Source organism: Tachypleus tridentatus, chromosome 9 (genome assembly GCF_004210375.1).
Source record: "Tachypleus tridentatus isolate NWPU-2018 chromosome 9, ASM421037v1, whole genome shotgun sequence".
In the NCBI taxonomy this organism is placed as follows: Eukaryota; Metazoa; Arthropoda; class Merostomata; order Xiphosura; family Limulidae; genus Tachypleus; species Tachypleus tridentatus.
The window spans coordinates 112,783,761-112,801,866 of NC_134833.1; the positions used below are offsets into that span (position 1 = coordinate 112,783,761).

Sequence of the window (18,106 nt, forward strand, 5' to 3'; positions counted from 1 at the left end):
GTTCCAAGCAGCAGGGGGTATTTCAAAAAGAAAGTCTGGACGAGTTCCAAGCAGCAGGGGGTATTTCAAAAGAAAGTCTGGACGAGTTGGTATTTCAAAAGAAAGTCTGGACGAGTTCCAAGCAGCAGGGGGTATTTCAAAAAGAAAGTCTGGACGAGTTCCAAGCAGCAGGGGGTATTTTAAAAAGTCAAAAAAAGACAACAAATATTTTTCTTACTTATTTATTTCTCCACACTTAACACATATCATACAGTAGAGGAATGAACAAGAACGTGACTAGTAAAAGATGAAATATTAACAACGAAGCTTTTATGTTACATAGCATTTAACAAAAAAAAAAACACATGCAAAAAAAGGATCCTCAGTAATAAACCACGATGAAGGCCCTTGACAAAAGTCGAGCACGACTACACTGAATAAAATGTTCCTCGAGAAAATTTACTACACATAAACCGGAGAACTGGTGGCAAGTAACAAGTTAGTATCTAAGCAAATAAAACCTGTTTCGAGGAAAGCAGTTGTATTTCATCACCAATATCACCATATACCAATGTAAATAGATATGATTACTTGGTACAAGATATATAAATATCTTTAAAAAACATGCACACAATAAAAGCCACTTTATTAAAAAAAAATTAGCTTTTGTAAATGTCTCGTCCTCCTTACGTATGCGATATTTCATAAGGTGCCGATTTTGCTCTTATAAGAACAGAAAATGTATGCACTAAAAACACAAATATTCAATAGAAATAAGAGCGAACACTCAGTTATGCTTCGCGTTCTTTCTTTACTTTTCTGTGATGTTCATTTCCCAAAATGGTTGCTATTTCCCCTTGCATAAAAGCCCAAGGGACATTAGATCCCACCAGAGGGCATTTGTGACCACTTGGACAATATACTTCGTTCCCATTTGCCCCATTTTGACTTTTAATGCTTTCACGAGAGCATGGAAAGCAGAACTTGTGATTTTGCACAGATGGACATTGTACAAAGTGTGTGTCTTCAAGACGTTCATTGCACAGAGTACACTTTAAAGCAGGAATAGGTTGTTGGGTTTCGGATTGTGTTGAGGTTGGTGTAGTTGTTGTTGACGTTGTGCTGGTGGCAGCTGTAGTGCTACTAATATTGTTAGCTTCGGTATCAGATGCAGTGCTACCAGAGTTCTGACGCCCTCTAACGGGTGTTTTCTTTCCCGAAACGGGAGAATGTCTGGTTGCCGAGGGAGGACGGGACGGTCCATTTACCTGGGAAGGCATTTCACCTCCTGAGGCGGTGCTCCTTGTTGAACCAGAGGGTAAACAATCAACGCCCGACAGCATCGACGTCATGGAATGATTTCCGTTCTGGACAGAACTAACTGGTGGAGATATTGTGCGATTACTCAATGGCGATACTGAACTCAGTGAGGAACTGGGTGTAGTTGTGATACTTGAAAATCCTGGAAGACAAGGAATTGCAATGATTTTCATTTTTTCCCTATTTTACAATTCAATTAGCATTAAAAATGTTTAATATAAATATACACATATGTGTGTGTGTGTATATATATAAAATGGAAAAGTTACAATAAAGTTAGTACTATGTGATTGATACACTTGGTATTATGTGGTTGGTTTTAAAGCAAATATTAGAAGACTATCAATTTATTGTTGTTTTCAACTGAAAAAATAGTTAGAAATCAAACTACATTCTCAATTAAATAATTGTTTACATGGAATCACTTTTTCCCACTCTGTATATGTTGCTCTCTGTTATAGCACTGATTGACACATCCCAATTTTCACAATAAAATATATAATATTATTATTTCATTGTTTATTTTATATGAGGCCTGAGATGGCCTAGTGGCTAGAGTGACCGATCCACAATTTGTGTGTTCGAATCCCCGTCGACGAACATATTCGTCCTTTCAGTCGCGAGGGCGTTATAAATAATTCGTTGGTAAAAAACGTTGCTGGCGGGTGGTGCTGACTCGCTGCCTTCCTCTATTCTTCATTGCTAAATTAGAAACTAACACCTGGAGAGGGCCATCTAAGATGATCCGATCCAACGATCGAACACCACCTCGGGACTCAAACACCATTATTAAATTCGGATAGTTTAGCTTATTTTGTACTTGGAAGAGGCGGAAATTAAATAGAATATGTGCTGTCAGAACTACATGAAATTAAAGCTTGTTGATATTTAGATGTACGATGAGACAATTTGTAAGTTGAATTTCGCGCAAACCTACTCGAAGGTTATCTGTACTAAGTTAGAAGTAATTGACTAGAGGAAAAGTAGCTAGTCGACAATACCCACTTTTGGATTAGTCCTTACCAAAGAAATTGGGGATTGATATACACACCACAACGCCCTCACGCCTGAAAGAGTGAGCGTATGTTTAATAGGATTCTAGCCCGTGTGACCCATAGTGACTCGAACGGCATGACTGCCAGAAAACAGGTTATAAAATGGTCTGTAACAGTGGTAAAATGAACATGTCCAACAGAGTTTTACGGGAATAATACACTTATTGATTATTAGTTTACGATTGCAAAAACCTCAAACTTCGCGGTTTATTTTTTTCTCAATTCATAAATGGATTATAATAGTTGATTCGACGTAAGCTCGCCAGTGTTACTGCTGCGTGACTGTTTGAAACAAGGTTAAAACAAAGTCATCTGTGGCGTGTACAGTAAGTTGCGCCACCTCGCGATTTCTTGCCATCGGTGAGTAGAATAACAAAAAATCGGTTTGTCACATGAACACTTGGATATCTTATCTTCAAAACAAACTTTTTCATATCGTCTGCCTGTGTACCATGTATGTCAGTATTAACTTGAGTGGCAGATGGAAAAACGGCTGAAAAGCATTACGTCACAATCACATTACGTCAGAAATGGCCAATCAAAATCCAAAACTATGGATATCACAGTATACATGCGCAGTACCTACTTTCGCACTTGTCAACCTAATAATAACAAGTTTGAAATTTATCCATATCAAAATAATTTTTCTTTAGAAATATTTCTTTTAAGTTTGTGTTACAAAAGCCTTTGAAAAAAAAAAAATCACAAAACAAAAACTAGAAAAATAATATTCTGAACCAAAAAGAAACTGCTGCGTGGAAGATTACCACGTAATTACCCATGAGAATAGGTCAGCACATCATCAAATACAAACGGATCTTGATCTAAGAAAGCCATGCCGTAAGACTGTTTCACATAACTGACGAAGCAGATATAATTTCAGTCTATTGTAACATAATAACAAAAACACAGAGAAACTACAAATGTTTATTTATCTTTACCTCTCTGAGTTTTCGGGTTTTTGATCTGAAATAGCTCATATCAATGTACAGTTTTTACAAGTACATTTTATCTTAGTGGAAATCAACAGAAATGTGCGTTTAACAACAACAAGGTGATACCGACTTTACCAAAATTTGTTACAAAATGTTTAGGTTGACACTTTACGGGTAATCATAATTTCAAAACCGTAACCTTCGTTCGACCTTAATGCGATCTTTTTTCTCTTTACGCGGTGTAAAGAAAGACTAGAACAATTGTACACAACTTTAATTTAGGAGACAGATTCTCCATCAGGGAACGATCGCCTGACACATCGTAACTGAGTTTCAGAGATGACCAAATTCCTTAAACTGATTCCAAGTGAATACACTAAAACGAAACGAAAAATCCAGTTTTGGAAATTCTTTTTTACCTTGTCACTTACTTCAAATAAGGAAAGTGTACATAACATTAGGCCTTAAGTATATAATATGAGTTACACATAATTATAACCCTGCAGCTGGAAAACTTTACAAGAAAGATAACGGTGATTACTGGAATACCATATTGTTACAGCATGTTATATCAGTTATAACAGTCTATTTATATAATGCGATGTTTTACTCGCTTTGTGTGAAATGTTAGCTACACGAAGTGCAAATAAAAAAAAAAGCAAATCCATTGGAAACAATGCAGGAAAATTCTCGTTGGGACAATTGTTTTACATACCTGTTGAATGCACAGCGCCAATCGATTTCAGTTGTGTTGAAGTAGTTGAATCAAAGGAACAAACTCTTTCTACTAGTGTGTGCTCTTTCCTAAACCGATCAAATGGTATACCTAAAACTGCAGTAGGAAGGCTCTCGCCTCTGATCAGTTGAGGTCGAATCGTCTGGTCATCCAGAAGTGTCCGTTTTTGGCCATTCTCTGACCCACTGGAGCTGTCATCATCCTCACTTGGTCTTTTAGTTGGAATGGAGATGGAGCTTGCTCGGGTTCCAGCAAGAGAAACTGCAACGTGAAAAGATGGATGTGTAAGAGCCAATGTCACGGGCAACGACCTGCCTGCCAAGCTCGGGCTGCAGCGGTTTCGGGCAATAGTTGGAGGATCAGAGGTCACATCTTCTGCTCTTTGAAGCCCAGATAACCGATGATTACTGTGGTCCAACAGAGCTTTTGTTCGGTTATCAGGCGTGGTGAACCTGTCCCGTGTGGTTCCATTTGGTGAAGTAAACATCGCAGAACCTTCGCTACTGTTGCTCCTACATGCTAACGAACCCTGTTGACCTTTGAACGCCTTACTGTCCTGGAAACCATGGGCTCTTTTCATCTGTCGAGCAGTTTCAATAACCAGTTCGATGCGGTCTGCCCCTTCATAGTTAACACAACCACGGCACACAGGCTCCGAGAAGTCGTGCAGCATCGCCCAGGGCATCCTGGGCAGATCACATAGATAACATTGTTGGCGCTGGCCTCGAGAGAGACCCGACATTTTGATTGTTGACCAAATCACTTTTGCTCCAACCCGCAAAATACTACCACACTATTCGAGCTAGACAACGTCTTTGTCTGATAACTCATGCAACAGGGTAGCTCTTGTACCAGGATTCACACACTAAACGTCAAAGAATCGCCAATCGATTTGGATAGCGCATGCGTTATGAGAAACTTTTACTTCAATGATGTCATCGTCAACATAAGCATCTAGCGGAAACGGCGTAAGCCTTGAACGGCGCACCTACATTTGATCATGCCCTGTGAGAAGTACGTGAATTCAAGTAGTTATGGGCCAGATGGCGCTGCTTTAAAATGGGTGTGACAGAATTTTAAATAGGGGAACTTCCTTTTTCTCTCATGTTTTTTTTCTGTATTATTTCATAAATAAAGGTTTTCTTTATTCATGAATAAAAATGCATTGTTTTATTAAAGCTCAGCTGAAAACCTTGACATTTGAAACGAACTTATAATAATTTATCTACACTCAAACACTGATCACTTAATATAAATGTTGTTTCAAGATCTTACAATAAGTATCAATAAATCGTATAAAAATGTTAAAAACGTATCTCACTATTTTACAGTTGTTTATTTGCATATCAAGTGTAAGAAGGTTCTGCATCATTTGGATGTATTTTTATCATATTAAATAATGAGGTTATTATTATATGTTCAATAATTTTAGGATAGTAATTTCAGGTATACTTAGACGGGTAACATAAGGACTGTGCAAAACTTTTAGGATTCAGGTTAAAATAAACACAATGCGCTTATTTGGTTATGTTACCTCCATCATTCAATAAAAAAAAAATTGGCACGATTCCAACTATTACGGGAAGTCCTGCGGCTGGCTCAACTGCGCTTGTGACGTCACAACGTATTGATCGTCAAGTGCTTGCTCATGCTTGGCGGTATCGAGCTTGTGCAACGTGCAGTGAGCGTGACATGATATGTATTTAGGTTTGTTTAAGTTTGAACGCAAAGCACCAGACACTACGAACATGCATGAATTGAGTATATGAGTGGAACAATAAAATCCTAGACAAATCAATAAACGTATTTGTTTGTTTTATATAAAGAATCTTTCATGTTTTCTTACGAAGAATATTTATTTTTCATTCATCTATAATATTCGTTTCTGAATGTGACAACCTTTTGTGTTGAAATTACATAAACTACGTGATAAAAGTACCTCTGGTAGTATCTCGATAGAATTTTTATTTGAATGACATTTAGTTTCACCAGCAAATGTTATCGTATAAACATTGACTTATTCTACGGTTATTCAAACGTTTTTTTGAACGATTTTAACAAGAGAAGTTTGACCTTTCGAATGCTAACGAATATTTGTAACCCTTAAAACAAATAATTTACCATTGCTACGTAATTAATTAACCGTTGTTACGTGAAGGGATTAAACTAGATGTGTTTAGTATGTTGTTGTTCTTTAAAAAAAACGAATAAAAATACTGTCAATCTTAATGGATGAGGGCGGGGGATTTGACAAACAATTTGTAATGGCTAATAAAGGGTAAATTAGCATGAAAATTGTTGTCCTGTTGGACATAAAACATCCACCAACACATTTATTTTATATAGTTCATGACGTCATCACCAATGAATTAGGTCATGAAAGTAGCACAAAACTATAGCGTTCTACGTCACTTTTGTAGTTCCTCAGTCAGAAAGTTCAAAAGACCGAAAACAGTAAAAACTCCGCAGTTTTATTTATTTTTATACAGCTTTTGTGGAGTACTTAATAGTGATAAATTCTATACATACCTATATAAACAGATAGTCAAAACAACAGAATGTTTTCAAGACGTTTGGGAACATTGTGAGAATAACAACTAAAATTTACGATTCCATAAGTACAAGTTTGTTTGTTTTTGAATTTCGCGCAAAGTTAGAGGGAAAGCAGCTAGTCATCACCATATACCGCCAACTCTTGGGCTACTCTTTGACCAACAAATAGTGGGATTGACCGTGGCTTATAACGCCCCCCTCGGCTGAAAGAGCGAGCATGTTTGGTGCGACAGGGATTCGAACTCGCGACCCTCAGATTACGAGTCGAACGCTTTAACTCACTTGGTTATGCCGAGCCTCCACAAAGTTTTATGTTAATTGACCCAGCGAGACCAGGTGGTTTGGGCGCTCGTCTCGCAATCTGATAGTAGCGGGTTCGAATTTCAGTCACACCAAACAAGTTTCCTTTCAGCTGTGGGGGCGTTATAATGTCACGGTCAATCCCACCAATCATTGGTAAAAGAGTACCCCAAAAGTTGGCGGTGAGTGCTGAGAACTAGCTGCCTTCCTTCCAGTTTTACGCTGTTAAATGAGGGACGCCGAGTACAGATAGCCCTCGTACAGCTTTATGCGAAAATTCTAAACAATAAAAAAAAATTATAACTGTGGAAAGAGAAAACTATCCGTGAGTTGTCGGTACTTGACACACCAAACGTAGTACGGTTGACTAATTATTAAAAAAAAATCTTTATTTCACCTCATTGGTGCTTAGAATTATACTGCATCTATTTATATGCATTTGTTAAGCAGCTTAAAATATCAGAAAAGTGACTTAAAACATGATTCAAATATAATATTTAATAATTTCATGAATCAGAAATGATTTTTGTTTGTTTGAAGTTAAACACAAATAATCACAATGCTCTGCCACCCAGAATATCAAAACCCGGATTCTGGCGATGTAAGTTCGCAAACATACTACTGTGCCATTGCACTGGGGGGGGAAGTGAATGAGAGAAGAAATTCAATGTAAAAATAATAGTTCAAAAGTTTGATATCGAGCGACAAAAAACAAGTCTTACTCAGTTGTTTATAAATTGTCCGCTAGATGGCGGACAAATTTCACAATTTATAAAATATATTTTCATTGGGCCAGTTGTTGTTAAGTGCAAAGTTGCCTACGCGTATTGAAACCCCGTTATCAGCTTTACAAATCGTTACATTTACCACTGTGTAACTGGAAGAGTATGAGGAGATTAAAATATAACCGATTTTTAGTCAACTGTTAATTGTTACACCAAGATCAGGTTAATTGTTCATGTCATTGTTAAGTGTTTTTCTTCGGACGTTTTTTTTTATTATTATTTGGAGAAAATAATGCGAAGTACACAACACATAAAAAATCATGGTTTTCGTTTTATGATGTTCTCTTTGATACAAGTAGTAGGCCTACGGACACGGTCCAGTCCTAATTCCACAACTAAATGTACAGCTAACCTCAAATGTACTGTTTTAATATAAGCTGAGAGACGTACGTTTAGCTACCTCTCGGTGAACACAGCAGATAGCCAGATGTAGCTTTGCTATAAGAAACCACACAAACACATACACGTACTCCTAACTTAAATAACTTAGCTTAATAAAGAAACGTGCAACTCACCAAGTATAGAAATAACACACTACCACTAAATAAACTAATTGCTTCTTCGTATTTATAATGTTTACCAGTCCTTTATTTCATACGACGTCTCTAATGTCTTTTTTTTGTGTGTGTTTATAAATTTCCCGCAAAGCTACATTATGGCTATCTGCGCTAGTCGCCCCTAAGTTAGCAGTGTAAGACTAGAAGAAAGACAGCTAGTCGTCGCCATCCACCGCCAACTTTTGAGATTTTCTTTTACCAAGAACAAGGCATTATAATGTCTCATGTTTGGTGTAACGGGGATTTGAGTCCTCGACCATCAGCTTGCGAGTCGAATGCCTTATCCACCTGGCCACGCTTCGCTAATATCTAAATTAAAACATGGGAAATATAGTTGACAACAATATAAAAAATATTACAATAACATATTTTCAAAAATGAGACATAATTTTTTAAACGATATAAAAAGGAGCTGGCTAACTACCCCATCCCTAAATCTGTCACTGAATCAATTCATTATTTTTAAAACGGAATGTTGGGAAGTGGTGTTAAGAAGATATGTTTCCAGTGTGGATGTTACTAAACGCAAAGCCGCACACTCAGCTTTGTATGTTATGCCCACCAAGAGTATCGAAGCCCGATATTTAATGTTGTAAACTCGCATAGTTACAATTGAGTCACTGGGGAGAGAGCATTAGAAAAGGTAAGAAATCGTTGAATATCTAGCGATTTTTTTTCTATTTTCAACTTCTCCTCGGCATCTTTACTTTTTTTTTGTGCTGCAAAACTGCATAAAGGTTAAGTTATTAAATTCTGTTTATCGGGGGAATCAAACTCTGGTTTTAAGCGTTTCAATTCTGTAGACTTACTGCAGATCCACCGAGGTACAAACAATGCTATTCCAGTAATCCTCATTTGACCTGTTTTTCTTTCTTATTTGTTTTATACATGAACTACTAACTAATAACCTAGGCCCGGCATGGCTAAGCGTGTCAAGGCGTGCGACTCGTAATCTGTAGGTCGCGGGTTCGCATCCCCGTCGCCCCAAACATGCTCGCCCTTTCAGCCGTGGGGTCATTATATTGTTACGGTCAATCCCACTGTTCGTTGGTAAAAGAGTAGCCCAAGAGTTGGTGGTGGGTGATTTTACACTGCTAAATTAGGGACGGCTACCACAGATAGCCCTCGAGTAGCTTTGTGCGAAATTCAAAAAACAAACAAGTAATAACCGCAAAAAAATAAAATCTCTTGACATCTATAGCAAGTTAGTAATTGCAAGTCTTTTTTTGGATAACGAAAAGAAGGCCTGGCGTTATTAAATCGTATAAACGAAGCATCTGTTACAGAGGAAATTGTTATTACTTTTTATCGTTTTGGTAAAGCAAGTGAAGTGTAAATAAAACGTCTAAGTTAAAACATTTTCCAACGTTAATTATTATTGAAAGCTATATGTTCAATATTTGAATTAAAGTGTTTGCTAGAGGGAGCTGATAATGACGTAGTAATCTGGATATCTCGAGGAATTTGAAGTAAAGGAAATACATTTTAAATACGATTGAGTAGTGTGTGAAGGATTTATTGAGAATTCTGTGACGTGTTTAGTAAGTGATTCGGATCAGGATCTGTAGTGATAGTTATTGCGTCTATTGGGTTAGTCGATCAAATTCTATAGTCGAGAAAATTCTATAATTAAGTTTATTTGTGAGGTAGGCGTATCATTAATCTCAGAATTTGTGTTCAAAAACTATTCGTGATGTTAAGCTTACAAGTTGTTTGGAAAGTGAAAATAGCCTGTGGCAAACGTTACAAAAGAAATAATTGATTCATCTATTCTTACATGGACTGAATTTGACATTACTGTTACTCAATAATCCAAAATAATATGTTACTGTTACTCAATAATCCAAAATAATATGTTACTGTTACTCAATAATCCAAAATAATATGTTACTGTTACTCAATAATCCAAAATAATATGTTAAATGACAAAAAAAACTCGCATCATTATTATTATTATAGACCATAAGTAGGCCTAATATGATAAGTATTCTATAAACTGAGATTATTGAATGGAGATATAACATGTAGTAACACATCCTGTAAATATTGTTTTAGTCCACTATAGCCAAAGCTATTAAATTAATTATTCGATTTAATTTGTTTTAATCGCACCCGATTTCACCCTTGCGTAACGACTTTAATATTACAAAAATATGCTATTTTTGTAATCTTGAAATTTTAAGTCAGGTGTAAGGAAATTAATATCATATAAATATTTATTGTATTGATTCGGTCTAATAATAAATGTTAAGTCTTTTTTTTTTTTTGTTAAAACCAATTAACTATTTCTACCAAGCAATGACTGGTTTATTTATTTCGGATATTTGCATAAAACTGCAAGAGAGTCGTTTGCACTAGCTATCCATAATTTTGAACTGGCAGACGACAGAAAGAGCAACTAGTAAACACCTCTCATTGCCAACTGTTGGGCTACTTTACGTGGATAGAATAATGGGACTTGTCCTTCCCCCTACATAAATTGTACCTACTGCCCCTAATGCAGAGTGCAATTTTTATTTCTTGGTTTTGGATTTAAAGTGAAGCGAATGTTGAACCCGCATATCCATAGTACGACACATCAACAACTGGACTAAGTTCTCTTCAAGGATTGGGCCACGATAGCATTAACTGCACTACGTCTGTAATAAGAGAACTTGTTACAAACAACATTAAAAGTGCCTAGCCATCCACATTATTTTGCATTGTTTTAAACTTGTTATTTTTTAAATTCTTCTCTTAAGCTTGGCAAGTTTTTATGTAGCTTTTGTGTTATAATTTTCAAAAAAGTTTCACTCTCAATGGCATAGATCAGACAAGACTTGAATACGAGGACTTGTTTTTTATGTTTCATGTAACTTCCAAAGCATTTGAAAAAAAAACCTAACAAACTCTAATTGCTTATAATAAAGATTTAAATATTTTTATGTCAACAGATAAAAGTAAGATTGTTTCGTTTATTTTTAAAGTAGGTTTTATTCGTTTGATCCTTTGATTATTCTTAAATTTTCTGAAAGATTTCCAAATGGAAAAGCTACTGCTATGTAGTCTTGTATAACAAACTTTAAGACTCAGTGATGTCGCTTTGTGAACCTGACGATGACCGAAGAAGGTCGAAACGTTGTTCGCTCTTCTATGTAAAATATTTTCTCAACCCAAAACGAGCCGTTTTTGCATATAAACTTTAAGACTGTTATACTTCTTAATGCGATGTTACGAACTAGTTATAGCATGACCAGGTGGTTAGGGAGCTCGACTCATAATGTGAGGGTTGCGTGTTCGAATCCTCATCCCACCAGGCCTTCTCACCCTGGCCTAACATGACCAGGTGGTTAAGGAACGTCACTCATAATCCGAGGGTCGCGGGTTCAAATCCCCGTCACACCAAACAAGCTCGCCTTTTCAGTCGAATCCCACTATTCGTTGGTAACAAAAGAGTAGCCCAAGAGTTGGCGGTGGGTAGTGATTACTAGCTGCCTTCCCTCTAGTCTACCACATTAGGGACGGCTAGCGCAAATATTCCTCGTGTAGCTTTGCGCGAAATTCAAAACAAACCAAACCAAACCTTCTCACCCTTTCAGCCATGTGGCATTATAAATTGACGATTATTACCACTATTCATTAGTAAAAGGGTAACTCAAGAGTTGGCGATGGGTGATGATTGATGACCAGTTTCTTTTCTTGTGGCGTTACACTGTTAAATTAGTGACAGTAAACGCAGATAACTTTTGAATAGCTTTGCGCGAAATACAAACACAAACAGATACTGGTAGCAGCATTTTATTTTTGAACTTAATTAACATATTCATTATCTTGTAGTAGCATAGTTCTTTTACTGAAGCAGAATTTCTCGAAGTGCGGTTGCGATCCGGTACAAATCCGTGAAAAAAAAAAAAAAGCAAAAAAGCCGGTCCATAGAAAATTTTAGCCCTTTCACTACCAACCGCCATTGTTATACTTCCTCCAAGCCTTTGTTGTATATTAAAGAAAAATGTAAATAAACCAATTAATATAAATATATTTTAATGGCATGAATATTTTCAAATACATTATAATTTAAATTTTCAATTCGTTTAACTTGGATTCCTCAACTAAGTTAATAGGAAAAGAGAAAGTTTGTACTTAGGGTTATGAAACTATAGAAGTCACAAGTTGATGATTGTGTTTATACCTTTAGTCCTTCAGGAATTAAAGTGTAGGAAACACCTTCTCCAATATGAATAGATGGCTGAAAAAAAAAACAACTTTCATCATGTAAGAAAACCTCAAATGATGCACAAATGCAGCCTAGTTCTAGTGAAATTGAAGTTAGTGAAAATAATAGGCCTAATTATAAACGTTTAAGCGATATGCATCTTGGTAGCAAAGAAAAGACCTATTGAAATCGACAGTATTGTGATGAATATTTGAAGTATGGTTTCATAAGTGGTAATAGCAATAATGACGTGTCACTGTGCGTTCTTTGTCGTTCAACGTTATCAAATGAGAATATGAAATCATCGAAACTGAGACGCCACTTGGACACTAGACATCCAGAATATTCGAGTAAGCCAACAGATTTGTTCATAAATAAGAAAGACGAAAGAGTTTTCCAAACAAATAATTTCACACACTTTTTCCACGAGATCTGCCAATGAAGACTTGGTTATGACCTCAAGTGAAATTTCAAAATTAATAGCCGATACAGGTTATCCGCATACTATTGGTGAAACGTCAATGCTGACTGCAGGAAAAATAATTATATCTTGTGTTTATAAAAAAACAAAAACAAAATCAGTGAATTTATTGTCCCTATCTACTCTAATACAGTGAAGGTAGAATTGTGGGTATTGAAGAAACTCTTACACGTCGAGTTCACTGTAGTCAGTTTTTTCATTACAAGTGGATGAACTCAAAGACACAGCAGATAATGCCAATTTAATTTGCTTTATAATATATAATTGAGACCACAATTATGAAGAGTTATTACTTTATAAACCACTTCTAACAAGAACAACAGCCAATGAAATTTTTAATTTAATTATTTTATAATTCAGAGTGATATTCAATGTGTTTGATTGAGTACCGGTGGTGCTCGTTTAATGGCAGGTTCCCAAATAGGAATTTTCCAGAATATAGGAGCAGTGGCACCTGACTGTAAATGGGTGCATGGTAGTATTCACACAAAGGTGGTATCTGTGAAGAAAATGCTCTTACTTTTTAATTCAACTATTGCAAGAATGGGTTAAATTCATAAACTTTTTGTGACCAAGTGTGTTAAGGCGTGCGACTCGTAATCTGAGGGTCGCGGGTTCGCATCCCGTTGCGACAAACATGCTCGCCATTTCAGCCGTAGGGGCGTTATAATGTGACAGTCAATCCCACTATTCGTTGGTAAAAGTGTAGCCCAAGAGTTGGCGGTGGGTGGTGATGACTAGCTGCCTTCCCTCTAGTCTTACACTGCTAAATTAGGGACGGCTAGCACAGAGAGCCCTCGAGTAGCTTTGTGCGAAATTCAAAAAGAAACAAACAATAAACTTTTTAAAATCTAGTTCTTTGGATTCCAGAATCTTTACTTCTTTGTGCAAAGAATTAGGAAGTGAACACGAGCACGTCCTAGTACACTGAAGTTTGATGGTTATGAAAAGGAAATGTCTTAAAAAGACTTTTTAAAATAAAGAATGAAGTTATCTTGTTTTTGAAAGAACACCCACATCAGCATAGGATTCAATGGTTGAATACAGAGGTAGGATTCATAATTTGCATTGGTTAATTAAGGTGGCCTATTTATGTTACACTTTTGGCTTCTTACGCGTTAAAGATAAATTTACAAGATACTAACATAAATATTTTTAAAGTCCAGAAAAAGATAGAAGCAGCTATAAAAAAGTAACTTCTGAGTACATCGAGCTGAAAAGAGAGATTTTATTTTATTTTTTTCTATTTTAACAGAATTACAAAATAAAGATGAAGGTAATATTCCAAGTGAGATTTCATTATCAATCAAAGAGGATCTTTTGAAGCTAATATCATGCTTGAAGGAATATTTTCCTCCAATTGACAACAGTAAAGAAAGGAAGGATTACAACTCAGTGAATCAGAAATTGATTCTATAATTGAACTGTCCTGTGACACGGCACTAAAAGACCGTTTTAGTCAAGACTCGTTAATTTATTTTTGGCTGAGCAGTCGTGCTGAGTATTTAAATTTATAAAAAAAAAAGCAGTGAGACCTCTTATGCCCTTTGTCACGACTTATAAATAAGAACCAAGCTTTTCGACGTTTGTTTTCTTAAAAAACAAGTACAGGAACAGATTAGATGCCAAGCCAGATTTGAGGATCAAACCGACTTCTTTTCTTCCTGCTTTGACGTTGGTGTGTGATGAAAAACAGCGTCATCCTTCTCATTAGGCAAGTTATTTTCTTAACAGAACGTTAATAAACATATAGTTAATGTAAAAATTAAATAACAATTAAGTATAATTTCTTTTTACACAGTAGTACTATAAAACGACTGTATAATGGATGGTGTATTGGTAGAACTGTTGCTTTCTGCATGACTTAGTCATGTCTTATCGGATTATCTAATTAGGTATTTGAGGAGGCCGGGGCTCATAAAAAAAATTACAAAAATAAACTGGCTGGAAAATTTTGGGGAACGCTGCATTTGGAGAAATTTTATATCATCTGATGAAAATAATAGAAATAATAGTTGTAAAAAACAAATCAACTTGTAAAATGCAAAAGCAGGAGAGCAGGTAGCCATCGATTAGCTTCGGACGAAATTAAAAACAAACCAAACTAAACAAGCACGATAACTGATACAGATCCAAGTACTTCATGGGAACTCACTGGCTAATTCAACGCTCTATCTTGAGGTAATTCTCTTTGTCAAATAATAATTCCACACACTCTTGACTACACTCTGACTATCTTTTTTTTTTTTAAATAATTCTCTAATTAGCCGCCCAATGTTTAACGCAACGTTTTATTTGTTTTGGATATTTCTAGGACTTGAGTAATCTTAACGTTATGTGAACTTTTAGAAAAAGTCTAAATTAATGAACAAACTACAATATCTTTCACGTATTGTACTTTATTTCGGAAGAGTCTCCAATTTATTAAATTGCGTACGTTACGTATAACTATTTCAAATTGTTTGTTTGTTAGTTTTGAATTTCGCGCAAAGCTACACAAGGGCTATCTGCGCTAGCCATCCCTAATTTTGCAGTGTAAGACTAGAGGAAAGGCAGCTAATCATCATCTCCCACCGCCAACTCTTGGGCTAAACTTTTACCAACGAATAGTGGGATATTTAAGTTAGTCTTGATGCGAGGTTTTTCTGTAAAAATTTAAATTACATAAATAAATAAAAAACAACGTTTATTGGTACATAATTTATTAGTACCTTAAACGTTCATTTTACTTTTTATTTGATTTTAGAACATCGATTAATCATGACAAAAAGTTTAGATAAATTTTTAAAAAATTCTAATGTTTTATTTAGTTATACAACGTCTACCTATCTCAAGAGAATCACCAAAATTCAATTTTATTTCTTATATTCAGACCTACATTTGATCATGTAAACTAAATTTGTTTTAAAAGACGTTTCGTTTTACTTCTGTTTTCCTAGTTTTCAGTGATTGTTAACTTTTAGTTACTTAAATCTTTTAATATGCTTTTTTATATCAAAGGATTTGTATGTTTTGAATTTCAGGCAAAGCTACATGAGGGCTGTCTGCGCTAGCCGTCCCTAATTTAGCAGTGTAAGACTAGAGGGAAGGCAGTTAGTCATCACCACCCACCGCCAACTCTTGGGTTATTATTTTAGCAACGAATAGTGGAAATGATCGTCACATTATAACACTTCCATGGCTGAAAGGGCGAGCATGTTTGGTGTGACGGGAATTCGAACCTGCGACCCTAGAATCACGAGTCGAGTACCTTAACCACCTGGCCATGCCGGGCCCATATGGAAGTAGCAGCATGTAATTTTGGAAGACTGAACAATGACATTTTATTCTTATACTTTCAAATTAACCATGAATTTACCATTCACGTAATTAGCACAGGTTTTTAAAGAGTGAAAAATGAATGAATATATGTTATGAAACGCATTACTGGACGTCATTTCACACAAAAAAAATAATATCTGAACTACAAACGCCTCTGTAATTCCACTCTCTCAAACCAAGAACCAAAACCTTGTGCCAGAATTCTAAGTTACAGATTTGGTTTGGTTTGAACTTCGCGCAAAGCTACGTGAGGGCTCTCTGCGCTAGCTGTTCCTAATTTACCAGTGTAAAACTAGAGGGAAGAAAACCAGTCATCACCACCCACCGCTAATTTTGGACTGCTCTTTTACCAAGGACTGGTGGAATTGACCATCATATTTTAAAGCTCTCACAGCTGAAATGGCGAGCATGTTTGATGTGACGGAGATTCGTACTCTAGACCCTCGGATTACGAATCGAGTGCCTTAACCACCTGGTCATGGCGGGCCTCACTTATTGTAGCCTTTCTCACAAGAATAACATGCATTTTAGAACAATGCCTTCATGAACACGATAACTGTTCTGTATTAACGTTTTGTGTTATTTTATTTTCCTGAGGTTTACTTAAGTTATTCAGCAAGACACGCAGCGTTTTTCATATTCTGTCTAATGGCTCAACAGTAAGTATAGAACAGAAAATTGGGTTTCGATATTCAATGTGTAGATTTGTGCTTAACAACAAACAAACTATTTTGTAATCATTCCTCTATCTGGACACTTTCTATTCTCTACTATATATTTTATTATATCCCCCCATTGCATCACTTTTCCTCCCTATTAAGTCAGCCCGGGTGTCTCCCAATGATTAGTTTATCGGATTGGAGGTCTGAGGGTCTTGCTTTAGAAACGCACTTTCAGCTGAGGTACGTTATAAGAGTTAAATGCTGTCCCGTTTTTCATTTTCAAATAGTCTATTCAGACGGTTGGTGCTGTCACCTTGTTACCTTCTTTCTGTTCCGCCGTTCAAAACAAAGATATACCATGCTTGATTTACAGGGAGTTTCAGGCCTTACGTTTAGCCTATCGTGCGCATGCGGTGTTGTTCAAAGAGAAAACACTATTAACTCACTTTTATGATATTATATTCACTACAAAGATATTTCCGTACTGTTCTGGGCCAAATGCGGCCTAGTGGTTAAGGTGCTGAGATTAGAAGCTGGGGGTTCTTGGTTCATATTTTGTTGTCTAAAAAATGCGTCATGCACTTTGGGATCGTGAGTGCACTGTAAGAGTGACGGTCAAATGTCACAAGACTTGGCAGTAGGTGGTACTAATTAGTTGCTTTCTCTCTAACCCTTCCTAAATTGGGGTAGAGTCATTGTTATCCCTAGATTTCTTCCTTCTCACACTGCAAATATTTTAACCAAATTACATGCAACTTAAAAGAAACTTATTAATTACCCTCTAGTTTAGGCTTAAAACTTTTATATGGTTATTTTTAGTTTTTCTATAATTCTTTATGTTTAGGAATTCCCAAAATTTTGTTATCACACATATTTAAAAACAAAACATTAAAAATGTTTCGTTTCGTCTTAGAAATTTAAATTTTGTATTGTTTGTAAGTTGCATTTTATACATCTATTCAATTTCAACTTGTTTAATTTTCATTGAAATATTTCTTTTGACGCTTTGTTTATTGATTACAGTATTCACCACTGCCATCTACATACCACACAGATATAGCAAAAACTAACAAAGATCTATCAGTAATCTAAGATGTGACATTTCAGAATGGTATCGGGACGAGCTAGATAATAATTTACTAATGAATACTACTCGTCTATTTAAATTTATATATAATTTCTTGTCAATAAATTATAAGTTATTTTATTTACACGTGTTAATTGAATGAA

General features: G+C 35.9%; 1 protein-coding gene across 1 annotated transcript; it reads right to left on the reverse strand.

Annotated features, from left to right (window-relative positions):
* Positions 1–207: 207 nt before the first annotated feature.
* On the reverse strand, positions 208–5,008 carry LOC143226073 (interferon regulatory factor 2-binding protein 2-B-like). The gene is made up of 2 exons (XM_076456522.1): positions 4,005–5,008; positions 208–1,441 (listed from the first exon to the last, which is right to left on the reverse strand). The coding sequence occupies exons 1-2, from the start codon at positions 4,765–4,767 to the stop codon at positions 771–773; spliced, it is 1,434 nt and encodes a 477-aa protein (XP_076312637.1). The 5' UTR covers positions 4,768–5,008; the 3' UTR covers positions 208–770.
* Positions 5,009–18,106: the final 13,098 nt, after the last annotated feature.

Coding starts and splice junctions, on each gene's coding strand:
- LOC143226073 (XM_076456522.1), bottom strand. CDS start 4,767: ATGTCGGGTCTCTCTCGAGGCCAGCGCCAACAATGTTATCTATGTGAT. Junction 1,442..4,004: donor TGGCGCTGTGCATTCAACAG/GTATGTAAAACA, acceptor CTTGTCTTCCAG/GATTTTCAAGTATCACAACT.